At 64.1% G+C, this 27,803-nt stretch overlaps 2 protein-coding genes across 2 annotated transcripts; one reads left to right on the top strand and one right to left on the bottom strand.

The window, feature by feature from the left end:
- Positions 1 to 3,923: 3,923 nt before the first annotated feature.
- On the bottom strand, positions 3,924 to 5,589 carry FNDC10 (fibronectin type III domain containing 10). Its single transcript, XM_054583507.1, has one exon. The coding sequence runs from the start codon at positions 5,587 to 5,589 to the stop codon at positions 4,882 to 4,884; it is 708 nt and encodes a 235-aa protein (XP_054439482.1). The 3' UTR covers positions 3,924 to 4,881.
- A 9,597-nt stretch (positions 5,590 to 15,186) lies between these two features.
- On the top strand, positions 15,187 to 26,813 carry MIB2 (MIB E3 ubiquitin protein ligase 2). Its single transcript, XM_054584185.1, has 21 exons — positions 15,187 to 15,389; positions 15,772 to 15,879; positions 16,791 to 16,944; positions 20,137 to 20,246; positions 20,556 to 20,826; positions 20,892 to 21,063; positions 21,807 to 21,913; positions 22,002 to 22,196; positions 22,304 to 22,446; positions 23,609 to 23,713; positions 23,789 to 23,948; positions 24,027 to 24,160; positions 24,247 to 24,395; positions 24,478 to 24,634; positions 24,714 to 24,874; positions 24,971 to 25,097; positions 25,188 to 25,421; positions 25,806 to 25,984; positions 26,075 to 26,256; positions 26,363 to 26,428; positions 26,518 to 26,813. The coding sequence occupies exons 5-21, from the start codon at positions 20,580 to 20,582 to the stop codon at positions 26,754 to 26,756; spliced, it is 2,757 nt and encodes a 918-aa protein (XP_054440160.1). The 5' UTR covers positions 15,187 to 15,389; positions 15,772 to 15,879; positions 16,791 to 16,944; positions 20,137 to 20,246; positions 20,556 to 20,579; the 3' UTR covers positions 26,757 to 26,813.
- Positions 26,814 to 27,803: the final 990 nt, after the last annotated feature.

The following is a 27,803-nucleotide window of genomic DNA, read 5'->3' as shown; positions in this document are numbered from 1 at the left end:
TTTCCCTTAGGTCCGGCATTTTTGCGGCTCATCAGGGACCCAGAGGAGACCCCGCGGTTCCAGGGCTGGCGAGCAGACAGGTGTGGCGCTCACGGAACCATCTGCGTTTCCCGCTTTTCTCTGCTCGGCAGCTAAAAGATGTTTTCTCCAGGACCCGGGCTTCTGCGGGTTGCGTTCTGAAGGTTTCTGGGCTTCATTCGGGATCTACTTAGAGTTTTTTTTGGGGGGGGGGGATTGCATCTTTTCTTTTACCTATTGGAAGGCCTTGTTTGGCGCCTTGGTAGACACTTTGGCTTGACCCCCCTAGGGAGTCAGGCAGTTTGTTGGGACAGATTCTTTGGTGCCGGCGGTGACGAGTTGGAGTCTATTGGAACCAGACTGTCCCAGTGAAACGGTGTCATTCAGCCGTTGACCAGGTTGGGAGGAGAGACCGCTCCAAGACGGGACCTTGCCTGACCCTCGAGCTGGACCTGGCGGAAGGGGGATTGCTTGCCTCTAACCGCCCTGGAGGCTGAGGGTAGTCAGCGCTCTCAGACTAGACAGCACCCCTCCCCTGCGTCCGGCTCTGTGCTGGGTCCTGGACCGTCCGTGCAGGAGTGTGGCTAGTCTGTCCCGCCCTAGAATTCGTCTCGCGCCTGCTAAGTGGTGCGCGCACCCACTCATCTGGTCGCCTCCAGAGGCCCGCGGCGTGCGCGCGTTCCCTGTCCTCAGAGGGGGCGGCGGCGGCCTCCTCTTGCGCAGGTGGGTGTTTCAGCCGCGTGGCCTTTTCCCCGGGCGGAGCCTGAGCGCAGGACACCAGGGTCTTTCTGGCGCAGGCGCCCTCTCCAGAACTGGCTGTGGGGCCGCGGCCGACCTGTGACCAGGCCGTCCTGCAGTGCCACTCTTCGCAGCGACTCTGGCCGGTCCTGAGCCTGCAGGTTGCGTGAGCTGTTTTAGACTGTTTGGGCCCTTGCTCTAGAGGGAAGTCTGAAAAATGGGTTCTCAGTCATTTGAATATTTTCAGGGTGTCCTTCCTGCATGGGACCCTGGCTGAATTTATCTTTAAAAACCACAGCCCCAGCTCTGGCGGGTGTGGCTCGGTGGGTTGAGTGTCTTCCGGCAAACGGAAAGGTCACTTCCCTGTCAGGGCTGGTGCCTGGGAGGTGGGCCCGGTCCCCAGTTGGGTGTGTAGGAGAGGCAACCGATCTATGATCTATCGTTCTCTCTCTCTCTCCTCCTCTCTTCCCTCCTCTCAAAAAGGTAAGTAAATAAAATCTTAAAACAGCCACAGCCCCTCCCCGGCCAGGTAGCGCAGCTGGTTGCAGCATCCAGATGCACCAAGGTTGCGGGTTTGATCCCTGCTCAGGGCGCACGCAGGAAGCAGCCAGTGAGCGCAGAGAGAAGTGGGGTAAAAGGTTGATGCCCCCCCGACATTCCTTTCTCTCTCTCTCTCTCTCTCTCTCTCAAACCAATTTAACTTTTTTCCTAAATAAGTAAAATGAAAAACACAGTCCCTCGTGCATTTTTATTTGAATGGACCATGTGACCAAAAGTAATTTAGGCTGTTGATAGCCACGGTTCCAGGGATGGGACAGGGCCTCCGAGGGGACAGCCCCCTCCCGAGCTCCTGGATCCGCTAACCAAGCGCCCAGGATGAGGTCAGGGGGCTGGGGAATTTGCACTGTGAGAAATCGTTTTTATTTTTACCTTTTACCCCAAGGCAAGAAAAACGTGCACGTTTAAGAAGTGGGTACACGTGTAAATGTAGCCAAGGTCTAAAAGACAAAGAACAGTTTGAATTTTAAAAATCCTAACTCATAAAAGGATTAATTACAGACGGTCCAGAAGGGAAAAACACGCTGCACACAAGCTCCTGTGTTCAGCCTCGTCATGCGAATGGTCAGGGTCCAGGCAAAGTGTTACATCCGCATTTCGAATCCATGTTGAAATCGCACTGACTATATTGTGGAGCGGGCCCAAGTGGCAGCTCTAGTTTTGCACATAAAAGCCATCATAGCGGGAATTTCTAGAAAGGCCGCAAGTGGAGGTCAAGCAGGTGGGGCTGGGGGCGGAGCCCTGGGGTACGGGTCGCAGCTGGGACAGGAAGGATGCGTCTGATGGGTTCGCCTCCCTGGCTGGCTGGAAGCCACGCAGCCCGCCTGTGAACTGGGTCCCATTCCTGTCTCCCCCGTACAGAGGAGGAAACGGAGGCACTGAAAGGCGGTGTGGCCCTGTGTCTCCACCCTAAGCCAGTTAATTCTGTGTCAAAACACAAGCTTCAGTATCCTCAGGCGCCAGTGAGGCCAAACCTGCAGCACAAATGAGGCACCTGGACCCATCTCCAGGGCACAGGGGAGCGCTGAGGTTCACAGGAGAGCAGCGTGCCGCCGCCACAGGCCGAAGGCAGGGGTGCACAGAATGGAGAGGCCACCATCGTGGACAAGGGGGCGGAGGGGGGCTCCTCCAGGATTGGGAGTGGAGCAGCCTGGACAAGGTGCACCGTCTTCCAGGTGGACCTGGGGGCTGGGGGAAGGAGCCCGGGTGTCCCTGCACCCCTGGGTGGAGGCGGCGGCCAGCTGGCAGAGCGGGGCTGGGGGACGACCCCGAACTCAGAGCGCAAGCGCCCGGCGGCTGGGCCTCCAGGAGCAGGTCGTCTCCCAGGCCTGGCTCGCCCGATGGACCTCGCTGGGCTGGCGGCTGGACTCCTAGCCTCTGAGAAGCCCCTGGCCCAGAGCCCTGAAGACGCATCTGGAGAAGGCTGTGCGTCAAGGTGACCGGGCTCTTTGGCTCATAGGACTCTAGCTGGTATGAGCTGAGCCCATAACCAGAGCCTGAAATCAGGAGAGCGGGAAGAAGGGCAGAGGAGCACGCCTCAGGGCACCGTGTGGCCTGGCTCTGGCACCCAGCTGTACCCAGGAGCTGGAGGACAGGCCAGGGAGCCCCCGACGGGGTTTCCTACGGCTCCCGCCTGCGCCCTGCAGAACACACTGGAGTATGCCTCACAGGGAGCCGGGACCAGAGGCTCTCCATCTGGCTGCTGAGGGTAGAACCTGCCCCCCTGCCAGGGGCTGAGTCACCCCAGAGCCTGCCCCTCTTCCCTGCTGGCTTTGCTCCTCATGGTCACAGCAGCTCCAGGAGCTCAAGGACAGACCAGGTCGGGGAGGGCCCATAGGGAGGGCTAGGGGTGAGCTCCTGGCTGTCCCCTCCCCCCTCCCCAGCTCTAGTGCTGCACGAGGGACCCAGGTGGGGGGGGGGGGCCTTGGAGCTGCCTAGTTGCTGCTTGTCATGGCCCAAGGGGGTCCCCCTGAGGCCTGGCTACTTCCAGCTGCAGTAGGTGCCCCTCATGACCGCCACCCAACACTGCAGGCCCATGGTGGGACAGCCTGCCAGGCCCTCTGCCAGGAACGGCAAGGTCAGGGGCCACCGTACTGGACCAGGCAAAGACCCAGGGCCAGCCCTGGGCCGCCGCTCCCGGAGCATGAAGGAGCTGGGGAGAAAGGAGCCCAGCTCCCTACCCACCCTGTACCCTTCCCCCCACCTCCCAAATAAGCACACAAGACAGTGGGCTTCAGTCTAAGAACAATGGACATTTTAGACACTGGCACCAGGCTCACACCTGACCAGCACCACGCCAGGGGTGAGCAGAGCGAAGGCAGAGGTAGGGGGCGGGCGCTGCGGGGGCCCCAGCCAGGGCCTGGGGCTGCTGGTGGGCGCTGGGGAGAGGGTGACAGGGGTCCGCCACAGTGACTCCAGAAGTTCTAGGTCCAGGCCGGTCACAGTCAGGGGCTCATGGGGAGGGGCCACGGCACATCCCTCCGGGCACCAGGCGTCGACAGGCGGTCAGCAGCCTGGGCCAGGGCGCCCGGGTCTGCCCAGAGAAGCGCAAGGCTGGCCTTCTGCCCACAGCCGGTGTGTGGGCAGAGGCACGGTCGGCCCATCCCGGGCCCCCGGGCCCCCAGCCCAGGAGGGCGTGCTGTCTGCGTGCTGTGGCCGAGGCCTGGGATCCCAACCGCCGTGCAAGGCCGCCCTCCGCCTCCGGGCTCCCACTTCCTAGCCACCTGCCGTGCTCCCCAAGGCGAGTCCTCCTGAGAGGCAGCGCTGCAAAATGAAAACGGGGGGGAGGGCACCCTGCCCTGGAGAACGACCAGCCTCCCCCAAGGGTCAGAGAACACTCACCCTGCAGCAGCGAGAAGCCAAGCCCCGCGCCCGCACTGCATCCTGGCTCCCCGCTCCTCATACACCCCCGCAGGGACACATGGCGGGACGCAGTTTACAAAGGCTCCTGGAAAGCTTGAAGCGGGGGTCCCCAGGAGGACCCTAGCCGGAAAGACAGCCCGCCCGCCCATCTCAGGGCAACAGACGCCCTCGGACATGGCGGGACGGGGTGGCCGGCTCCCGCAGCGGGCCGGAGACACGAAGGCACAAAGCCAACCTAGGCCCGCGGGGGTGCGGTGGGACGAGGAGGAGCTCCAAGGGGGCCTGGAGCTGGCAAAGCGCACAGTGGCCAAGCAATGACGACAGCCTGGGTTTTCCAGCTTGGCACAGGCTGCAGGGGCAGGGTGGTGACCCGGCGTGCTAGTGGCTCTCAGGAGAAGGGGCTCTGTGTCCTGACGGCCCCTATAAAGGCCTCTGGAGAGCAGAAAGAGCCCTCGATGCGGCTGGCACCTCTGCTCAGGCCCAAGGGACAGTTCCAAACTGGATTCTGGGAAGCGGACGCCGGGCTGGTAAAGTCCTTCGATGACTCCAAGGCCCTGGAGCAGGCCAGCCGGTGCCCTACGCATCTCCAGCAGGCCCTGCGCGGCGCTCCTAAGAAGGCAGCAGGAGCCAGGGGGGGAGAGTGGGCCTGGGTCCTCCCTGGCATTTGTCGGTGGATAGAGCCCCAGCAGGTGGCCACCTCCAGCTTCAGGGCTGCCTGCGCAGGCCCGGGCGCCCGAAGGCCGGGTGCATGAGGTTCTCTGTGATGTAGGCCACGAGCAGGCAGATGACCACGAGCATGACGCAGATGGAGCCGCCCACCGCCGTCATGGCCACAACGATCTCTCGCATGCCAGCCGGCTCCGCGGCGAACTCCACGCATTCGGTGGGCCCAGAGGGCTCCGGGGCGGCGGCGGCGTGCTCGGCGCGCAGGGGCAGCAGCTGGAGGCACAGACGGTAGCGCACGCCGTCGTGCACGTCGGGCAGCAGGTAGTCGCGACAGGAGGCGCCGAGCAGCACGCGCTCGCAGGGGAAGCGCGTGTAGGCGCCGCGCCACGAGCAGTTGAGCGCGAAGGCGCGCACGCGGAGCGCCTGGGCCGGCGGCAGGCGCCACTGCAGCAGCACGCTGCGGTTGCGCAGGACGCTGGCGCGCAGCAAGTGCCCGGCCGAGGCGTGCACCGCGCAGCCGGGCGCCTGGCAGCTGAAGCCGCGCGCAGGGCTGCGGAAGCACAGGCGCCCGCCTCCCGCCTCTGAGCCCTCAGGAAGCACCTTGTAGGGGCACCAAGGCGCGTCGGCCCCCGGCTCCCAGCCCGGGGGCGTCGGGGCGGCCGCTGCGCAGGCGGGCGGCGTGCAGGAGGCCAGCAGCAGGATCAGCAGCAGCAGCGGCGGCGGTGGCGGCGGCGGCGGAGCGCGCATCCTGCGGCTGGGCCTGGCGAGGCGGGGCGCGGGCTCGCGGGCGCACGGGCGAGGGCGGTGGGTCACGCGGGCCGCGCCGCCGCCGCTCCCCGCGCTCACCCGGCGCACCGCGCCCTCCGCCGCCGCCCGCTCCGACCCGCCCCCGCGCCCCGTGCGCGCTCGGACCCGGCGCGGCGGCGGAGGCGGGGCCGCCCCACGCCCCGCCCCCCTTAACCCTCCCTGGGCCGCGGCCTGTCGGTTCCCGGGAGGGCGGGTCTCCGGGGAGAGGAGGCGCGGGGCGGTGAACACGAGCCCCGGGGGGGCGGCCACCGCGGCCTCACGACCCTCCATACCCGGCCGCGCGGGTATGTCGAGCTCCGCGTAGGTACACCTGCCCCGTTCCTGCCCCCGCCAGGCTTTCCGAGGCTTTCCCGCGGGCCGTGGCTCTGGGTCGTGGCCCCGAGGGCAGCTCCACGGCTTCTTAGGCTATGCCGTCGGGGACATGGTGCCTCTGCATGGGGAGGGGAGGCCGTGGCCTGGAGCGCACAAAACCCGCGGTCACGCTGCCCCATCCCAGACGTATGGCGGAGACCTAGAGTTAGGGTCCAGCCTGTGTTGACAGCGAGGAGGCGAGGACGGAAACCTTCCGTAGCCCCCAGGGTTTCCGTCCCTCTGGGGTGGGACAGCGGCGACCAGGATGGGACGCGAACGGTGAGCTTCCTTGGGTGAAAACTTTTTTCACTCTTCACACACAACAGGCAGTTATCGGGCAGACCACCCTCTGCTCTGGTTGATCCCTGGGGTGGCGCTCCCAGAGGCGGGTCAAGAGTGGACAAAGAGAACCACCCCGCCTTCCCCGCAAGCCCACCTCCTCCCGCTCTGGTCTTCGGGATGGGCCCCAAGACCCTGGCCGCTCCATCCCGTCTCTGCCGGGATCTCCTCGTGTTCGGCAGCCCTCCAGGGCCAGAACACCTGGCCAGGCCTGCTTGGCCTGAGTGGACAGGAAGCAGGAGCACCCCCTGTTCAGGGAGCAGGTGTCTGGCTGAGTGGTCACTGTGTGTCCTGGCCAGGGAGGCCAGGAGGGGACACTGGCAACTGGCTGGATACCCTGGGCCTCCCGGGCGCTGCTCTCGCCTGCGGGAGGGAGAGGAGGGGCTCCGCAGGCTGCAGTGCTCACAAGAGGCTGGTCCCCAGCTAAGGACAGCCGTGGAGCACCCCACCCCAGCCTCTCCAGTTCCTGGTCATCCCAAAATATTCCCTTCAGCACCAGATTTCAAGGCCTTTATCACAGCCCGAAGCCAAGGGTCACAAGCCCCCCACCCAAGCCCAGCACACCTGCTACCTCGCCTGGAGATTCCTGACTCCAGCACCAGGCCTCTGCAGCTTGTTGGGACCCTGAGCGGGGTTCCCAGGCATCTGCACCGCCTGGCTTGGGGGCAAAGGCTTGGGGAGGGGCCGTCCCTGCCTCTGCCCCTGGCTCCTCCTTTCCTCTCAGGTAGAGAGGGCCCTGGGCCCGGGCCCCTGCCCCGTGGGGCACTCAGGAGTTTCAGCAGGGAAACAGACAGCGATGGTGATGTAAGCCCCTCTCCGCCCTGGAGCGTGGCCAACCTGCTCACACCGGTTCCAGGGGAAGCCAGGCAACTGCAGAGGCTCTGCCTGCAGGGAGGGAGCCCCGAGGTGGACAGAGCAGGGGCAGGTGACAGTGCGGGGGTGGGGGTTGCTCTCCATGCCTTAAAATGTGCATGGAAGTTATGTGGCAGCACCCGATGGGTAGCCAGCCCTCGCTTTCCTCGTTTTGATATCACACACTGCGACAAAGGTGCTGTGTTCTGGTCACTGAGATCAGCATCCTGGGCATGAAGGTCACCTCCAGCTGCGGGCGGGCGGCACCGCCACCTGCCGGCCGCATGGGGCACTGCCGCGCGGGGCACGGCCGCGCAGGGCCTCGACCTGGGCGCTGGCAAGTGAACGTGAACGTTCCACTTTAAAACCTTTTCTGTCATTTTTTGTACAGTGTTGGCTCATTTTTTCAGCCTTTTACCCATAATTTGCAAATAGTTCTCCCACTTCCCAGCCTCTGACTTTGCCTCTAATGGTCCAGCCATGCGAAAGTGTTTTACTTAGCGCTTTGTGGTTCCTGGATTTGGGGTTGTGCTTAGGAAGTTTCGCTGGCTGGTGTGGCTCAGTGGATTGAGCGCCGGCCTGTGAACCAGAGTCGATTCCTGATGAAGGCACAGGCCTGGGTTGCAGGCCGGGTCCCCAGTGGGGGGCACAGGAGAGGCAACCACACATTGATATTTCTCTCCCTCTCTTCCCCTCTAAATATAAATAAACCTTAAAAAAGAAGCCTTCCCAGTCCTGAGGCTAAAAACGGGTTGTCCTTTGGGTTCCCGGTACTTGTGTGGTTTTATTTATTCTGTGTCTAATTTTGGTCAACTCTGGACATGCTCCTCTTTAAGGCACAAGCCTGTGACTCGGCTCCATTACTCAGCCCGCTTCTCCCCAAGGACTTGCGGGGCGGCCTGTACCCCACAAGCTTGGTGCATGGCGTCCCTGCTCTGTCCCCACGCTTTTAATTGTCAGGTCTGAATGTGCTTTGCTCTCTGGTAGGGCAAGTAACCCTGCATAACTTTTATGGTTTGGGTCCAAGAGACTCGTTTCCAGCAAAGGCAGGTGAGGGTCAAGCCTGAACAGGCGCGGCCGGCAGCCTGAACTCTCGCCCCTCCCTTGGGGTTTCAGGGTCACGTGTCCAGGACCTGGCCTCGGACTGCCAGGTTCGTTCCCACGGCACCGCGCAGCAGCACGACCCTCGCCCTGGGCGCATCCGTGCTCCTGCTGCTCAGCGTCCTTCTCTGTAACCCGGGACTGATGATCTGCTGCCACCTTGCCCAGCCAGCCGAGCGAGCGGCCAGGACAGGGAGCACTGAACAATGACGACAGCGTCGACGCGACTGGAGCAGATCACAGAGGGAACAGACTGAGAACAGGGGAATCAGCTGGACAGCTGCGCTCTGTGGGGCATGGCACCCGCGCTCCCTTCCTGACGCTGCCTCGGAAGGGAGCCTGCCAGGCTTGCATCCTCGGGGGAAGTCGGGGTCCCGGAAGAAACACTCGCCAGCTCGCCCAGGACGACTCTGTGGTGGTCTTGGGATGCTGAGCCCTGCTCACGTGAGCAGGGTGTCTTCCCAGCTCTTGAGAGCGGGGACTGCCACTGTTCCCAACATCCATTCGTCTATTAGTCCTTAGTGACATCACCACTAGCTTACCTGGGCACGTCACCCGGCATATCCCAGCTTCCCTTGCAGTTGTGTGCGCCAAGTCACAGCCAATGGAATTTCAGTGGTAGGACACCCCCCCGCCTTCTGGAGGAACCAGCCCTGGACCACCTGGCACCACAGAGAAGACCCATCCTCTGTCTTAAGTCCCTTTTATTGGAAGCTCTTCTGAGGCTCTCAGATCTCAGAGGAGCATGATTCTACCTACCCCAGTGTCTCACTCTGACATGGGAACGAGGAAAGATGTCTCATCAGATGTTTGAAGAAGGCTTTCAACAGGAAGTGGAGAGACTAAAGCAACTAGGGAAAAGGAACCTGGATGAAACAGTGCAGAAGGCAGAAGAAAGGCTTTTAAAAACCTGTAAATAAACTAAAATGAGAAAGATTGTACTTATGAAGACCATTATGCAAGAAACAGAATCAGAAAAAATAAACATGAACTCAGGAAGACAAAATGTATGAAAGCCCCGAGGCGCTTTCACACCGCCCAGCAATGAGCAGCAGGCTCTCAGGAGACACTGACCAGTGCCCTACAACTTAACTAAAAAAAATTTTGTAAAAAAATGAGTGGAAGAGCTATCCTGATATCAGGGAACACACAAGCATAACTTAGGAACATTACATCTGAAAGAGAACGGCGTGCTTGTAGCTCATACTGTAAAGCATAAGAAGGAAAATACATAGAAATCCTATTAAGTAACTTGGAGCAGCGTTTGGAAAAAAATACACCCACTTACAGACTTAAAAAAAAAAAAATGTTGTCGTCCTGACAGGTGTGGCTCAGTGGACTGAGCGCTGGCCTGTGAACCAAAGGGTCGCTGGTTCAATCCCCAGTCAGGGCACAGGCCTGGGTTGTGGGCCAGGTCCCCAGCAGGGGGCGCGCGAGAGGCAACCACATGGATGTTTCTTTCCCTCTTCCCTCCCCTCTAAATATAAAATCTTAAAAAAAAAAAAAAAAAATGGGTTCATCTACATGGCCACAAGATGTCTCTAATGAGACAAACCTTTAAAGCTCAGAATGTTTTGAGCGTCGTGGCATTCCTGCCACGTCCGGCCTCCGTGTTTGAGGGGGAGGCCTTGTTGAGTCTTATGCTCATGACTCAGCGTGAAGACTCGCACGGAGCCATCAATCTTCGGTCCATCTGGACCCTGCCTGGGACGGGAGGGAGCGCTCCGCCCAGCCCGTCAGCCGTCTCACTTCTGTCTTCCCTGCCGTTTCCATCAGAGCCCCACCTGTTGTTGATCCTTCCTCTGGCCGCGCTGCTCTGCTGTAATTCTTTAACAATCTTTACAGTATTCTTCCCCATTACCATTTAATCTCCTTATACACAGCACCCCCCCCCCCTTATAATTCCGCTAGTCACTTCCACGCCACCGCATATAGCCTCGGTTGTCGGGGAAGCGCTCCCACTGGGCCCCCTTTTCGTTTTGGGAAGAGGAGGGGCAGTGGAGCAGGACCTGAGCTGCAGCTGCGGAGAGGGTGCAGGGGGCCTGCGGGGCAGACCGGGCGCCCCGCTCTGCTGCCTCCTCCACGCTCCTTCGCGGCCCGGAGGCAGGTGTTTCTTTGGAGATCCAGGCTTTTCATTAACTACCTCACGCTTTGCTCGCTTCTCATAGCCAGCAGCCGTTTTGCTCTTTCTGGATCAGTTCCGTTTTTGTGACCCTTTCTGCTGGTTGCTTTTCTTTTCTGTTTGTCACGTAACAGCTGGTCTTTATTTGAAAAATGTAACGATTTTCAAGAGGAAAAGACGTGGAATCAGTTTGTTTCATTTATTTTCGCGTTGCTTGGTTGCTTCTTGTGTCTGCCTGACCCAGAACTGAACCCGCAGCCTTGGGGACGTGGCTCCAACCAGCTGCGTTCCCTACCCAACCCGAGCAGCTGCTGTTCTTTTTCTCGGGGCTGTAACCCCTCCTCATCGGCGTCAGGCGCCCTCCGCCCCCCCCCGCCCCCCCCCCCCGCTCCTGCCACGTGCACAGCTTCCCGGTCCGGGCCCACTGAGTGCTGTGAGGACCGCCCGGGCCCAGACTGTGCATCCTCGGCCACGGGAGGCCGGTGGAATTTCAGTCAGGCATTGCTGTCAGCAACGCCCTCTGTCTTCCGCCATCTCTGCCTCAGCTTGTACTCGCTGGGGAACCAGGAGTGGCCTTCTGCTGACCTTTCCACTGCGAGCAGCTGTCAACAGAGGCTCCCTGGCGCCAACTCAACGCCAAGAAGAATCCCAGGACGGGGTGCGGCGAAGGAGGAAACTATGCAGCACAAACAGCTTCGCGGTAACACAGCCTGACTGCGAGAACGCCATTGGGGAACAGACCCACGGCGCTACAGCCCGGCCGCCACTGACAACACAGCGACGACCCACGACGCTCAAGCTGAGCACACCTGTCCCCCTGCCCTCAACGGAAAGAACGCTCTGGCGAGCCCGCGGAGCTGGCTTATATGGACTTCTGTCTCTATCAGTCCCTGCCCCTGGTCCCTGATTGGTCATAATAGGTATACGCTGATTGGTCAGAGCTGCGCAGCTCTGATTGGATGGGGGAAGCTTTAGTCCTATTGGTTGCAACAGGATTCCAGGAACGCCTTTATAAGGCTGCTCAGGCGCTAGAAACAGCGTGCGGGGCGCCGGCCGGCGTGCCCAGACGCGGGCTGGTTAGTGCGGACGGTCCTCCCCCAGGGGCGATTTGCGTGAGGGGCCGCTGTACAGAAATGGCTGCTAGGGTTTTTTGTTCATTTTCTTTTTAATATGAGACCGGTTAGCCACCGGGAGCCCTTCTTAGTCCTCAGCATTCACAAAGCCCCACATTCTCAGGGTCTTCATCTTCCTCATCGCTGTCAAACTTACTTCTCCTTCGGCGTCTTCTGCGGACGCCTTTTCTTCTTTGGACGATCGTGAGCGTTGTCGTCCCATTCTTTCCTGTCCTGAAGCTTCTGTTGGGTCGACCCAAGCTAGACACGGTGCAGCCAGTCAACCTGGATCCTGTTGGCACTGAAATGATGTGCGTCCCTTATTGCTCACTCGGGGCCACTGTCCTTCTCAGCCCATGTCCTGACTTTCTAACTCAGGTTGACTCTCAGGTTAGGAATCTCAGCGGCAAGGTGCTTACGTCCCACTCCGCTTGCAGCATCCTGATGTCCCCAGCTTTCCCATCGAACCATTTTAATGCTTCTACAGCTTCACAGACAAGATCCGACTTACCTAAATCCTGACCTGTCTACAGAGGTAGCATCGGATCCCACGGGCTAAGGGTTCGAGTGCTGTAAGACTGTAGCCTCCATCGCAATTCCAGGTTGTCACTTCTGTTTCTGATCAACTGGATATAAATGGGAGGTTTCTATAACCCCATCCTTAGGTCTGACTGATTTGAAAGAGCTGCTCACAGAGGTAAGGAAGGGTTTGCTAACTAGATCACGTTTATCATAACGGGACCCAGGTCAACAACAGCCGGGTGGAAGAGATGCACAGGGCCAGCTGTGGGGGAGGGGGCGCGACGCTCTCCCCAAATCTCCCTGTGCTTACCCACCCCTCTCTTGTTTGTTTTATGCAGACTTCATCAACGACAGGGACACAATTGACTTAACTCATTAGCCATTGGCGATTGAACCAGATCTCCAGCCCCTCCCCTTCCCTGCGGGCCAGGCTGAGTTCCAATCCTCTAATTACACGGTTGGTTCCCCTGGAAACCAGCCCCCATCTCTAGGGCCTTTTCAAAAACCACTGTATTACCACAGACTGAAGTTAACAGAGCCTTGTTAGGAATATCAAAATAAGCTTTAAGACTCTTTTCATTTAGGAAGTTTGAGAGTTTTTGGGGCTCTGTGCAGAAAACTGAGGCCAAAGAATAGGTATGTATTTCTTATTACAAATCAAATATCATAGCACTTAAATCAACAAAAGATGGAAAGTAAATTTAAGGATATTTACCAGAAAGAGGTGAACAATAGGATTAGTCCAAGAAATCCCATCAGAATCTTTGTAGAAATTCCACGGCGGGAACTCAGAATGTTCTTTAAAGAGTTCCCGAGGTGACGGGAGGTTCAGGGGCAAAGAAGGCAACCACGTGCACAGGAACGTGGGTTAGGACCACATCAAATACTGTAACCGAACCCAGGCCCAGCTGCCCGCGGCTTCGAAGGGCAACACTTGAGAGGCAGGTGCTCATGTAAAGGAAGGTGGTTTTATTCAGGTGCTGGCAATACGAGATGGGGGACTCTCGCCTCAAAGCCCATCTCAACATCTCCCTGCAGGTGGGAGGGGTTATAAGGGGGGGCAAGGAGAACAAAGAGATGGGGGAGGCGGCTATGGATGTGCAGGCAGTGTCCTCGCCGGTCCCAGTGTGGGTCTTTAATGTCCGCATCCTGGACCTGTTTGGTGGCAGCCAGGTTCCTGCAGGTGGGCCATCTATGTCAGTGAAGTTGTGGTCAAGGCCATTTCTGCACAGGCAGGAGCCGGAGTTGCCAGGGCTTGCAACATGCTTGCAGAGAAGCCGCCACTGTGTGAGTTCTCTCTATTAGTTTGTTCGGACATTTTATTCTAATTCCTCTTCGGGGTAAGTCAGAGTAGCATAAAGGTTTTATTCCCTGTTACAGTATAGCATTGTGACATGTGACAACACTGCTCATAAAGGGAAGGTGCCACATGCTTTCACAGAGAACAGACGGGTGACACACAAGTCATCAGAGACTGGAACGGCTTTGGAGTTTTCAACGGCAGCCTTGGGAGCTGAACGCAGAACAAACAAAACAAAAAACAAACGAAAAACACTGTGACTTCAAAAATCTTGAAGGAAAAGGATTTCCAACCAAGAATTCTATACCCAGACTCTCAATCGGAGTGAGAGTAGAATAAACACATTTCAGGCACGGACCCTTCCCAGGAAGCTACTAGAGGCCTGACTTCAACAAACCAAGAGAGTAAACCAAGAAAGGAGACAACACGGATCCCAGGAAGCAGAGGCTCCAAGACAGGAAAAAAAGCAGATTCACAAGGATGACCACGTAGAAAAGCTCAAGGCGACAGCTTTTCGAAAGCAATCAGTCTGGACCAGAACAGGACCGAGGACTCTGGCACCGAGGTCTCCAGGAAGGAAATAGTGTGTGTGTGAGCCTTTGGAAGATGTTACCGACAGGCTTGTGGCAAAGATGACAGAACCTTGGGGAAAAAATTACCTACGGGTTAGTAGAACTCTAGGGACAAGAAAAATAGTAAGAAGAAAAAAAAATATGAGGTATTAAACCTAAGAGAAAAAAACAAAATATTGTGCAAGAATGGAGGCACGATTTTAAGCAATAACAGGAAGCAGTGAGCAGTCATAGAAACGCAGGCGGGAAGTTGATGTCATCCCAAGGGGTAGGGATGTGGTCACATGGCCATTGGGCAGGGAGGGGGAGGGGTTGGTTGGAGACCAAGTTGTCATTGACCTTATGTGGAGGTCCACAGAAATGTCTAAATACATAAACGACTAGCAGCCTCTGATTTAGAAACATGGAGGGTCCTGTCACAGGAAAAGCTACAAGAGTTTCAAGTGTTTGCTTCTGTGGACCACACAAGGGGACGGTGATTTTTCACTCTGTCCCTCGTTCTGCGTGAATTCAGGCGGTGTACTGCCGTTACTTTGATTTTAAAACAAATTACATCAAAAGAGTTGGTGACCCCGCCTCATCTCTCCGTCCCCGAGGCCCCGCCATTATCGCTGCGGGACAGACGCCGAGGTCCCCGCACCCTCCGTCTCCCGAGTAACGGAACGCGTCTCCAAACCAGGAGCGCCACGTAAGGTCTGGCGAGGGCGACGCGCCCCGCACACTTACGCACTTCCGGCGCAGCTCCGCCCCCGGGACGGAGGGGCCTGGCCCCGTCAGTCTGCGCCCCCTCAGTCTGCGCTGCCCGGAGCCGAGCTCCATGCCTGTGCGTGTTCGGCCCTCGGTGACCCGGGGCGCCAGTGTCCCCGCGCGCACCCGACAAGGAGCCCTGACATTTCCCGTGCGGGTGCACGCCGCTTGGCCCCTGCCCCCCAGCGTGGTGACAGGTCCATTAGGCTGCCGCAGTCCGCACCCCTCTGACGACGTGCGTCCTACGTTGTCCAACGCGAACGCGCCCTGCGTCCCCGGCGACGCAGACCCAAGCTGGAGCCCCCGTTCTTCCTGGGGAAGCAGGCCTTCCCATCGTTGCGGGGCCACCGCTCCCTCCATCAAGCCCGCCCGCTCCCCGCCCCGCCGCGGCGCCCCCTGCAGCTGCTCGCGTCAGCGCCGCCGCGGGGCCTCCTGGGAGTTGAGGGTCAGGCCCGCCCCCGCTCCCTCCTGTAGGCGCTCGCGGGCTGCAGACTACAACTCCCGGCAGGCCTTGCGGCAGCCCAGGAGCCCGAGCGCTCGCGGGGGGCTTAGGCATCCTCGGCCGGTGGGCTGGGGCGCGGTGGCCCGGCGGCCTGGCTGGCCGGTGCTGGGCAGCCTAAGGGCCGCAGGTGGCAGGCCGGCTGGCTAACGGACGCGACGCTTCTCAGGCCCGAGAAGTCCCCCGACAAGCGGGCGGGACGAAAACTTCCGAGCAAGTGGAGGTGTCGACGGTGGTCGTACTATGGCCGGGGCCGGGGATCTGGCAGCCGCCGGGGGCCTGGGCGGCTTCCCGAGGAAGGGTGATGGAATGACAGGGGGCGGGGCGGCCCCAGGCGACGGAGGCGGGGGTCAGCTTCGGGGTGGGCGCCCGGCCGTGTCCGGTCCTGTCCAGCCCGCCCGGCCCTGTGTTCCGGCTCCCCCGCGCGGGCCACTGCTCGTGGCCAGCACGCAGCGCGGGGCCCTGACGTCTGCAAGGCAGGAGGCAGGCTCCGGGGGCAGCCCTGGGTGTCGTGGGCGCCGGCCCGGGAATGGGCATGCAGACAGGTTGCTCTGCCCGCGCGGTCCCTTCGGAGGTGCTAACCGTGCGTCTCCCCGCCGCCACAGGGTCGGGGCTTGCGCCGAAGCTCAGTGCCGGTGCCCAGCTCTCCAGGCGTCAGGGCTGCAGCCCAAGAGGCGCAAGGCGGGCAGCGGGGGGACAGGACGGCCAGACAGGTGAGCTCTTGAAGGGCCTGCGGTGTGGTAGTTTAGCTTTGGTGCTCTCACCCTGTGGATTCATTCCGTCTGGTGCCGTGTCAAAGGCGTTTTGCTTGCTTTTGAGTGTGTGTGGCGGGGTGGGTAAATCATTGTGCCCCTCCTCCTCGGAGTTCAGAACCAGTTGAAATAAACAAAATTGCCAGACCGACCACCAGCGGCGCCTGGGGACCAGGCAGCCTAAGCAAGTGGGAGCCCTGGCAAACCTGGTCTTTCCTGGCAGGTCTCCTGTCGCCATTTCTCTGTGAACTAAATGTCGCGATCCCGTCCGCAAAGGGCAGGTGCAGTGGGTGGGGCGTGACCCTCCCGTCTGCAGGGTGCCTGAGGCGCAGCCTGCACTTCCTTTGGGCCCCTCCCGCCCCCGCCCCCGCCCGGGTTTCAGGCTGGGCCAAGCGGCCTTTCCTCGGCTCTGTCTCAGGGCTTCACCCCCACCCCCGAGGACGTCCGCCTCTGTCTTAGCCAGAGCTGTGGGACGACAGGAGCCTGTTGATGGTCCACACCCGGTGTCGACTCCAGCGGGGCAGCGGCAGGCCCTTGGGGTGCGGTGCGCTGGGGTGGGGTGGTTGCCCCTGTCGACCCCAGTCTGCTCTTCACACAACTCATTCTTCTGAATAAAGGCATTTTGCCAGCTTCCTAGCCAAACGTGATTTAGTCTTACACGACTTTTAAGTTCTTCCAATAAAATACAAGGAGGGGAACACTGTGCTGCACCCTGGTCCATGCGTGGCTTGTAGGGAGCCCTGCCGCCCACGGGCGGGCGGGCCCTTGTGAAGAGGGAATCGAGCAGCCGACCGGGCCGGCCTGGGGCTGCGTGTGTGGCTGGGACACGTGCCGAAAGTGTGCAACTGCCTTTTACAACCGTTTTTCCCCAGACTCGCCGGCGGGCTCCCCGTGTGGTGTGCCGTGGTCTGTCGGCAGTGGCTGCTGGTTTCCGACAGGGAATCTTGGTGGCCGAGCAAACTTGTGACCCGGGAAATAGCGGCTAAATGTCTGGGGTGCTGGTGCGAGGCTGGTGTGTGCTTTAAGGTAAGTTCCAATTTTGCTAAAGCACGTCCGTCACTCAAGTCCTGCCGCCCTGGTGGCCTCAGAGTCGTTGTGAACCCTCGTAGCCGCAGCCTTGGAGGGGGCGCGGTGTCAGCCAGGGGCCCGGCCTGCGACTGCTGGGGCAGCTGGCACAGCGGAGCGTCTGGCGGTGGAAGGAAAAGAAACGACGCTCTGGGCGAACTTCCCCGTGGGGACGGGGCTCCCGCTCCTCGCCCCTGCCTTCCTCCTGGCCCTGGTCCAGTCCCCACTTGCCACCTTCTCCGCACACACCCCGATGGGACACCGGAACCTGGTGTCACATGCAGCCCAGCTGGCTGCGTGCTGGGCCCCAGGGATGACCGACAGGCCAGGCAGGGAGGCGGCGGCCTGGGACGCACCAGACCTGCCGCACCTCACGAGGGTCCTAGGGCGCTGTGCCCAGGCGCGCCTGAGGCCCGGGGGCCGGGTGCCACACCAGCTTGGCGAGCACAGAGGGCAGCCGCGGGTGCTGCTCAAGGCCCTGTCTGGCTCCCAGTGACGCTGTGCTGGACAGCGAGGCAAGAGCAGAGCGCAGGTCCCAGACCTCTGCAGTGGGGCGCGGAAGGGGGTGAGGGCAAGGCCCCCCGGGCGAGATGCTCCCCCGTCCCTCTGCTGCCGTCCTCAAGGCGCACCGGGCTGGGCGAGCCAGGGGAAGGTCAGCCTTGGGAGAGTCGCAACTCCCCGGCCAGGGCTGGAGGCGGACTCTCAGGCTGCGCTAAAAATACCGGGTGTGGAGACACCAGACACTGGCCTGCGGCGCCCTGGTGACCCTGCCCCCCCCCGCCCCACGTGCGGGGAGCGCCGGCTGAGGCCGGGTCCCGATTTCCCTGAGGCCCGGCCAGCACCCCAACCCCAGGCACCCCCGAGCTGCTGAGCACAGGGCCACGCCTGCTCTCCTGTTTGGGGGGCCCCCCCGCCCCACGTCTTGTTGGACACGACCCTGCAGCACATGGCCGACGGATCCGCAGGCCGGTGGACGGGCGGGCACAGCGGCTCGCTGGGCAGGCTGAGGCCAGCCCACGGGGCACAGCCCCGGCTGCGACCACGGCCCTGGCTGATGGCACTTGGGTCCTCTCCTGCTGGGGTCCTCCTCTCGGTGTGGGGCCAGCGTCCAGGCCTTGCGGCAGGGGTGGCCCTGCAGGCGTGGGTGCTTGGCGGGGCCTGCGTGTCCATACTTGTCGGTGGCCGTCTAGACAGTGGCCGCTCTGGCCAACTGCAGCTCAACAGGTGCATCTGGGCAGGGTGGGGGCACAGGGGCCTGGCAGAGGTCTGCAGCCTGGAGAGGGGCAGCAACACCAAGCTGCTGCCACAGGCCGCTCCAGGCCGGCTGCCGGCCCAGGTCGGACACGCGGGGCGGCTGCTGGGGGGGGGGGCGGCGGGTGTGGGCGCCGGGCAGGACCCTGAGGCCACGTGCGGGAGGCCAGCCATGCCCGACGGCCGAGGCGGCCACCCACAGCGCCCCTGCCCTTGTCCGGGGCCTGCTGGCGCCGGTCAGGGTGTCCGCACGTGGTCGTTCTGGACATGGAGTCTGGCTGTGCTCCGCGGGGACACCAAGAAGCCCTTGCTGTGGCTCGGGGCTCCTCTCTGCAGAGGCCACACAGGGAGAGCGGACCGGCCCTGGCAGAGAGGGCAGGGCAGCATGGCCCCAGAGGAGAGGCCGCCGTCTGGGTGCATCAGCAGTGAGTCGTTTTTCTGAGAAAAGGCTCCTAATTAGCCATTGGGTCAGAAAGTTTCATCCTTTTCTTTATTAAAAGATTTTTAAAAAATTATCTTTAGATGGGAAAGGAGGGAGAGAGAGAAAAACATCAGCATTTGAGACACATCAATTGGCTGCCTCTCGCACGCTCCCAACCGGGACCCGGCCCACACCCCAGGCCTGTGCCCTGACTGGGAATCGAACCAGCAACCCTTTCGTTTGCAGGCCGGCATTAAGTCCACTGAGCCACACCAGCCGGGGCAGGTTGATCTTTTTCAAAATGCCCATCAGTGTGTGGAGGCCCCGGGCGGGGGAGGAAGGCGCTGGTGCCCCACCTGGGAGGAAGGGGCCTTTGCAGCAGACCTCGCTGCTTGAGCAGCTCCTGCCCTGAGAACACAAGGGGTCATCCACCTGGACCCTCAGGCTGGGCGTGGACGAGAACCCTGCCCACTGCGCTGGACGTCGGCCTCGGTGGGCGGGGCAGGGGGTGGACAGCAGGTGACTGGGGTCTCGGGCCCCTGGCTGGAGCAGGTTGGGGGAGGCTCAGCTGCGGCCTCTGCGCTGCCCGTCTGCGGCCTCACTGGGCAGGGTGTCTCCTGAGCAGCCCAGCCTGGGCTGGGGCACAGCAGGGCCCAGGACCCTGGAGCGGCAGGTGCAGGGGCAGCGTGGCTTGGCGCCCTGGGCCGGCTGCACCTGGGCTGCACTCCAAGCAAGCCCCAGGGTCTCCCTCTGGATGGCCGGTGCAGCCCAGCCACCAGGGTCTCTCCCAGCTGCAGGGGCCCGAGGGCCGGGCGAGGTCCTGCTCTGCTCCCCGGGCGCCGCCTCCAGAAAGGGAGCGGTGGCTGCTGCCCCAGCCTCCGGGGGTCACTCAGCCCTGCCAGTTTCCCCTCTTAACTGTCTTTCGAGCCCATTCATGTTGCTGAAGAAACTTTATTGAAGGATCACTTAATGAGGGAGGCGCCAGCCCAGCCTGCGAAGTGAACGGGCCTGCATTTCCGAGTCAGGAAGCAGCCCCCGCCCCCCCCCCCCCGGCCCCAGAGCCCCCATGACCGCCTCTACCACTGTCCCTGGGCTCCAATCCGGGGATTCGCTTGCCATGTGTGTGACCCTCCGTAAACAAAATCGGTTTCAGGGGCTTGCCTGCTCCCTTTCGACGTGTGCGCGAGGCTCACCTCCAGCTGCTGCCGCTGGAGCGGGGCAGCCTCCGCTCCCCTGGGGCCACACCGCCCAGGCCCCGCTGGAGAACGCGGGGCGGGGGCAGCGCACGCGCCCGGGCCAGCCAGGCCTCCCTGCCCGCGGGGCCAGCGATGTCGGGCCGCGGGAGGCCTTGCGCCGCCGGCCCATCCGCCGTGCTGTGCACCAGTCCTGTCGGGCGTTCCAGTCCCTTCAGCCTCCCCGGGGCCTTGATGGGCCCCGGAGCCCCCCGCTCATCGCGCGCACCGTCTGCTTTCCTCCGTCAGCTTTGCTGTCTGACCGTTCCCTGCTGCCTGGGAGCCAAGGCCACTCATTCTTAAACGCCCGCAACTGGACCTACTTAGTGGGCGTTTGCGGAGGGAACCTCCCCTACCAGGTTTGTGCGCTGGGCGCCTGGGGTCCACTCCCCCTCGCCCCGCCCGTGGGGACGGCCCCCCACTCATCCAGCTCGCAGCAGGACGGGGTCTCAGAGCAGCTGGAGGGGCCTTTCCAAAGACATGTCTGCTCACCCACCCCCGCCCTCGGGGCTGCGGTGCCCGGCCGCAGCCGGGTGGCCACGGGCCTCCAGCTTCCTTAGCGCGCATGCTCACCACACTCCTCCCCGCCCAACTCCCAGGGTGGGTGGGTGTCTGCCCCGCTCTCGCTGGCGGCCTTGCCGCGGCCTGAGCGGGCCTTCTGCCCGCAGGTCCCCAGAGCAGCACCGCCCACCATGGACCCGGACCCCCAGGCGGGCGTGCAGGTGGGCATGCGCGTGGTGCGCGGCGTGGACTGGAAGTGGGGCCAGCAGGACGGCGGCGAGGGCGGCGTGGGCACGGTGGTGGAGCTCGGCCGCCACGGCAGCCCCTCGACCCCCGACCGCACGGTGGTCGTGCAGTGGGACCACGGTACCCGCACCAACTACCGCGCGGGCTACCAGGGCGCGCACGACCTGCTGCTCTACGACAACGCCCAGATCGGTGCGTGCGCGGGGCGGGCAGGGGGCGGGGCGCGCCCACCCCCCCTGACCCTGCCCCGCCCCCAGGCGTGCGGCACCCCAACATCATCTGTGATTGCTGCAAGAAACACGGGCTACGGGGCATGCGCTGGAAGTGCCGCGTCTGCGCCGACTACGATCTGTGCACGCAGTGCTACCTGAGCAACAAGCACGACCTCACTCACGCCTTCGAGCGCTACGAGACGGCCCACTCGCGCCCGTGAGTCCCGCCGCCCCCCCTCGCAGGACCCTGACCACCGCCTAAGACCCCCCAACCAGGCCACCTAGTCACTATTCTCCAGGGCAGATCAAAGCCTTCCTGAGCCATTTCCCTGAAAAAATGGCTAGGGTCGTGGTCACCCCCCGAGGCCTGGGCACTGGCACCTGCCGCCCCGTCCACTGTGCGGGGCTGCGGGGTGGCGCTGCGGGTGGGGTTTCCTCTGGGCTGGCAGCGGCCCCAGAGCCAGGTGGGGCTCCCTGGGGCGGGGCCGGAGGCCCTGGGCAGGGCTGTGCAAGCCAGTCCCCAGCCTCGGCTGAGGGTCCTGCCTCTGGTCCAGCTGGGGAGACGGCGACGGCAAGGTTGAAGGGGGTCCCCCGGGGCACCATCCCGTCCCCTTGATAGCGCCCACAGTGTGGCCAGAGAGGAGCAGAGGTCCGCTGTCTGGGCGCCTGTGGCCAATCCTGTGTTCCTCATCCCCCCATTATCCGTGTGCCGAACCCGAGGGACAGCCCGTGCAGAGGTGCCCGGCTCTTTGGGGGGCAGCAGAGCGCCTGCCCTGCCCAGCATCAGGGGCGTGGGGTCCCCTGGAGAATGTGGTCAGCAGGCTCGCTCCAGGCCCCCAGCGAGGAGGGCGCTGACCTGCGGGCCACGGTCTGGGCCCCAGGTGTGGGGGGTGAGGCCGGGGGCGGGGGGCCTAGCACACGGCCGCCATCTTGCATGGCCCACGACGCGCTGTTTTGCAGGGTCATGCTGAGTCCCCGCCAGGGCCTCCCAAGGATCCAGCTGAGGGGCATCTTCCAGGGGGCGAAGGTGGTGCGGGGCCCCGACTGGGAGTGGGGCTCGCAGGACGGTGAGTTGGGGGCCGCGGGCCCGGATCGGGGCTGGGCTGCAGCGGGTGGCGCGGGCTTAGCCTGAAGGTGGGGCTGCTGCCTCTCCAGGGGGCGAAGGGAAGCCCGGCCGAGTGGTGGACATCCGTGGCTGGGATGTGGAGACCGGCCGGAGTGTGGCCAGCGTGACGTGGGCAGACGGCACCACCAACGTCTACCGCGTGGGTCACAAGGGCAAGGTAGACCTGAAGTGCGTGGGCGAGGCGGCCGGCGGCTTCTACTACAAGGAGCACCTCCCCAGGCTCGGTAAGGGCGGCGCGGCTGCCCCCCGCCCGGCGGCACCTGGGGCCGGGCGGGGGGCGGGGCCTGAGCGGCGGGGCGGGGCCTGAGCGGGGCCCACCCCCTGCCTCCAGGCAAGCCCGCGGAGCTGCAGCGCCGGGTGAGTGCGGACGGCCAGTCCTTCCAGCACGGGGACAAGGCGACAGGTCTGCTGGACACCGACGTCCCGAGGGAGACGCAGGAAGGCCGTGGCGGGTGGAGCCCCAGGATGGCGGAGGTGAGCTGCCCGCCCGCTGGCCCAGTGCCCTCTTCCCACAACCCCGGGACCCCAGCCACGGCCTCCAGGACGCACCACAGGGTGCTGGACAGGCGGGCACCGCGCCCATCGTCACGGGCCGGCCGTAGGCAGGTGCGCGCGCAGTTCAGCCAGGAGACCCCGTTGTCCTCTCACCCTGGGGCGCTCACCAAGGTGCCTGCGGGCTGGGCCGAGCCCTGTCCTCTCGCTTCCGCGCCCCCTCCACAGACCCGCTCGGCCTCAGAGGCCTGGAGGCGCGGCGCAGCCCGAGGGGTGGGCTGGGGGAGGGGACCCTGGAGGGCACGCGGCCGGAGCTGGTGGGGCCGGGAGGGCATGCCGGTGCAGGCTTCTCCCCCAAGGGCCGAGGGAAGCCACCAGAGCTTGGTGGGCGGGGAGGCCCCCGGGTGGCTGTTGTCAACTGCCCACGTGGGTGCTGCGTGGGGAGCCCATGGGAGTGGGAGGGCCCGGCAGGACAGAGGCCGGTGCTGGGCTGGGGAAGAAAGGATTCTCGGACCTCAGACGGTGAGCAGTGGGGGAGGAGGGACACCGGTACATGGGGGTCTGGCACAGAGTGGGTGCCAGGGAGGGGACAAGCCATTGCTGAGCCCAGGACCAGCGGTCTGGGACCCGCCAGGAGCCTTCAGGGGGGATGAGTGTGGGGTCACGAGACGAGCGGTGTAGGGCCAGTCCTGCACAGGTGAGGGCACAGGTGTGGGGAAGTTACCAGGAAAGGTTTGGGGGAGGCGAGGCCCCTCAAGCCGGCCTCCCGCGCTGCCCCTTGGCTATGCCAGGGCCGCCCCCACGCCCCTCCAGTCAGGCCTTGGCCCTGCTGCCGGTTCCCTGCTGTGCACAGCGACATGCCCAGCCTGGGCTTCTCCCTGCCCAGAGCTGGCTTTCCACCTGCACTGGGTGCTCGCTGCCTCTCCAGCCTCCCGCCCTGTGGCCCTAGGGCTGAGCGGCCCAGGGCAAGCCGGTTGGCTGTGGCCCTTGCCCGATAACCAGACCCTTTGGTGGGGCTTTCGGTCAGGAGAGGGTCAAGTCCAGGCCTTGCTGTCCCGAGGCGCTTTACAGGGAGCTCCAGGCCCCTGGGTAGTCACGCTGGCCTGGGGGACCCCTCACAGGCCCTCCCCCTTCTCTCTCTCAGCACAACTCCTTCCAGGCGGGTGACGCGGTACAGGTCATCGATGGCCTTGACACGGCGAAGCAGCTGCAGGCTGGCCATGGCGAGTGGACAGACGATATGGCGCCTGTGAGGCCCCCACCCCGCTCCACCCACCCCCAACCCTCCCAGGGAGGCCTGCCTGTGACCCCGCCCTCTCCTCAGGCCCTGGGCCGAGCAGGGAAAACGATGAAGGTTTTTGGAGATGGAAACATGCGCCTGGCGGTCAGTGGTCAGCTGTCTACCTTCAGCCCCGCCTGCCTGGTGATCCGGCGGCCCAAGGACAGCAACCTGGACATGGCCGAGCGCACCCGGGAGAACAAAAGTGCGGGCCCCCGGCGACGGTGGCCTTGGGGGGCGGGGCCGCCCCCGGCCGCAGCTGAGCCTCAGCCTCCCACCCCAGGCTCCCTGGGCATTGCCCTGGACAAGCTGCGCACGCAGAAGAGTGACCTGGAGCACCCGGGCAGGCTGGTGGTGGAGGTGGCCCTGGGCAGCCGGGCCCGGGCCCTGGATCTGCTGCGGAAGCACCCTGAGCAGGCAGGCTCCCGGCACCCCGCCCCTCGCCCCCGCCAGCCCCTCGGCGGGGCGGAGGGCTGGAAACTGACCCGCTGGCCCCCCGGCAGGTGGACGCCAAGAACCAGGGCAGGACCGCCCTGCAGGTGGCTGCCTATCTGGGCCAGGTGGAGCTGCTGCGCCTGCTGCTGCAGGCCCGGGCGGGCGTGGACCTGCCGGACGACGAGGGCAACACGGCCCTGCACTACGCAGCCCTGGGGTGAGGCCGGGGGCGCCCTGGGGCTGGGCCTGCGGCGCCGCGGCGGCGGTGCGCAGCTCACCCTCTGCCCCTCTCCCGCCAGGAACCAGCCCGAGGCTGCCCGGGTGCTCCTGGCCGCGGGGTGCCGCGTCAACACCCTCAACGGCAGCCGGAACGCGGCGCTGCACGTGGCTGTGCAGAGGAACTTCCTGGAGGTGGTGAAGGTCCTGTGTGAGCTGGGCTGTGACGTCAACCTACCCGTGAGTGCTGGGTCCCCTGGCCCCACCCCTTGGGTCAGGGAGGCCTGTCGCTGAGTGACCGCTGGCCCGTCACTGGCAGGACGCTCAAGGGAACACGCCGCTGCACTGCGCCATCTCCGTGGGCGCCGGGGCCAGCGGCATCGTGGAGGTCCTCACCGAGGTGCCGGGCGTCGACGTCACCGCCACCAACAGCCAGGGCTTCACCTTGCTGCACTATGCATCTCTCAAGGGCCACACGCTGTGAGTTCGGGGTGGGCACAGTCCAGAGCCAGGCTCCGGCCACGCAGTGGGGCCACTCCGGGGTTGCCCTGCCCCCAACATGCCCTTGCTCCCCAGAGCTGTCAGGAGGATCCTCGCAGGGGCCCGGCAGCTGGTGGACGCCAAGAAGGAGGATGGCTTCACAGCGGTGCACCTGGCCGCCCTCAACAACCACTGGGAGGTGGTGCAGATTCTCATCCAAGAGGTGTGGACACAGCATCCCCAGGCGACCCTGGGGCTGGGCACCGGGGTCCAGGAGGGTCCCTGGGCTCAGCCTGTGCCCATTCCCCCCCAGGGCCGCTGTGACGTGAACGTTCGAAACCGTAAGCTCCAGTCCCCGCTGCACCTGGCCGTGTGGCAGGCCCACGTGGGGCTGGTGCCCCTGCTGGTGGACGCTGGCTGCAGCGTCAATGCTGAGGACGAGGATGGGGACACAGCCATGCACGTGGCACTGCAGCGGCATCAGCTGCTGCCCCTGGCGGCAGATGGGGCCGGGGGGGACCCAGGGCCTTTGCAGCTTCTGTCCAGGGTGAGGAAGTGTGGACCGGGGTGCTGGAGCTGGGCTGTGGGCCGTGACCCCTGGCTGTAGGCGGGACCCGGGCGCCTGGCCATCTCCACGGCGGGCGACCCCTGGGAACTAGGCCCTCTGGGCCGGGGAGGTGGGGCAGCGCCAGGGGCTGCGGTTTGGGTCACCACAGCATGGCCAGCAGCCCCGCAGTTCTGTGCCCCTGACCAGCCAGGGAAAGGGAGCTTGGGGGCGGGTCTCAGAGTCAGCCCCTGCCTCTACCTCCATTCCAGCGCCCTCGGAGGGGCGACCAGGCCTGAGCCTGAGGCGGCCAGTGCCACAGAGGCTCCATGGGCCCGCGCTCCCCGCGGGGCCTCCAGCCCTCACCGGCCTCTGTCTGCCTCCCAGCTGCAGGCCTCGGGGCTCCCGGCCGGCGTGGAGCTGACGGTGGGCGTGGCGGTCGCCTGCTTCCTGGCGCTGGAGGGCGCCGACGTGAACTACACCAACCACCGCGGCCGGAGCCCGCTGGACTTGGCGGCGGAGGGCCGTGTGCTTAAGGCCCTGCAGAGCTGCGCCCAGCGCTTCCGGTGAGCCCGGTGCAGTGGGGGCGGGGGGGGGGAGGGCCGGACGGCGCCCCGGTCCGGCCCCCTTCAAGCCCCCTCCTCCTCCCACTTCAGGGACCGGCAGGCGGGCGGGGGCGCGGCCCCGGGCCCCCGGCTGGTGCTCGGCACCCCCAACACCGTGACAAACCTGCACGCGGCGGCGCCGTCGGGCCCCGAGGCCGCCGAGTGTCTGGTGTGCTCGGAACTGGCACTGCTGGTGCAGTTCTCCCCGTGCCAGCACCGCATGGTGTGCGAGGGTGAGTGCGGGCGGCAGGCGGCCGGCGGCGCCAGGGCGCCAGGGCGCGGGGCGGTCCAGGGCCGGCGCCGTCTCGCCCAACCGCGTGCTCCCCCCGCCCCCCGCAGAATGCGCGCGCAGGATGAAGAAGTGCATCAGGTGCCAGGTGCACATCGCCAAGAAGCTGCGACCCGGTGGGTTGGGGTTGGGGCGGAAGGTGGGCTTCGCCCCGCCCCTCAAGTCCAGGGCCGCGCCTGACCCGCCCTGCCTGCCCCGCCCGCAGACGGCTCGGAGGTGGCCCCCGCGGCCCCGGTGCCAGGCCCCCCGAGACAGCTGGTCGAGGAGCTGCAGAGCCGCTACCGGCAGATGGAGGAGCGCATCACCTGCCCCATCTGCATCGACAGCCACATCCGCCTCGTGTTCCAGTGCGGCCACGGCGCCTGCGCGCCCTGCGGCGCCGCGCTCAGCGCCTGCCCCATCTGCCGCCAGCCCATCCGCGACCGCATCCAGATCTTCGTCTAGCCCCGCCCCTCGCTCTGCGCCGCCGCGTCCCCCGCCCTCAAGAGCCCCCTCCCCCGTGTGTTTTATAAAAGGGTTCCCCCGACTCGCTGCCTGGTGCCTGCTTGGGGCTGGGGGCGGGTCTTAGGCCCCAGACTGCGCTGGCCCCTCCAGGGCTGCACGGGCCCAGCTGTCGGCCTCGCCCCGCCTCCTCCCGACCAGCGCATCCAGCCTTTCCCAGGACTCCTGGGACGAGACAGAGACTCCGGCCACAAACAGTCTCCGGGCGCAGGCCGCCCCCAGCGACCCCGGCCACCCGTCTGCTTTTTCTTGGGGGCGGGCAGTGGAGACGGGCTTGGAACCAAGCAGCACCCGTTTCTCTCTGTGGGTTCTGGGGTCACGGTGAAGTAGGGTGGGGGTGGGGTGCGGTGTCCCTTTCAGGCCAGGGATCCCGGCAGGGTCTTAGGGCCTGGGGGGAGGGCTGCACACACGACGGGGAGAACAGCTTTGTTGGGCAGGCATTTAGCCACAAAGACTGGGGTGCTGCCCCGGCTGGGCTCAGCAGCGACGCTTTCCAAGAACCACCCGAAATGCTCCCCCGGAGCCTTGCGGCTGCTGGCCAGACACTTGGCGCTGACCCCGCTGGCCCGGCGCACCACTGTCATCTGGGCCCAAGGCCTGGATGGAGAACGGGGAGGGCCAGGGACCTCGGCCGTGCCTGGCCCGCCCCATACCCACTCCTCCGGTTCCGGGACCGCAGTTCCCCTGGCTCAGGGGCGCCCTCGCCAACATCCCCCCTGGGGGCCCCTGTCCTGCCACAGCCTGAAAGCCGCCCTCGGATCTCCTGGCCCCAACACTGTCCCCCACCTCCCGCCCAGGACCCTTCCACACTTGGGCCCAGTGCCCGGCTCCGCTGGGGGAGAGCCCAGTCGCTGAAGCCTGGCTCCCTGCAGACCCTGCCCCGTGCACCTTCCCCTGCGTCCACCACGGGTTCCTCCTCTGGCCCCTCGCAGCTCCTGGTGGGACCCCGGCGGGTCCCCCTCCCTGCCGGCGCGATCCCCGAGCTGCCTA

Source organism: Pteronotus mesoamericanus, unplaced genomic scaffold, assembly GCF_021234165.1.
Source record: "Pteronotus mesoamericanus isolate MK-2021 breed Mesoamerican mustached bat unplaced genomic scaffold, CSHL_Meso_final contig_1193, whole genome shotgun sequence".
Classification (NCBI taxonomy): domain Eukaryota; kingdom Metazoa; phylum Chordata; class Mammalia; order Chiroptera; family Mormoopidae; genus Pteronotus; species Pteronotus mesoamericanus.
Note: the sequence above shows the minus strand (reverse complement) of the source record. Positions and strands in the feature narration are given on the sequence as shown.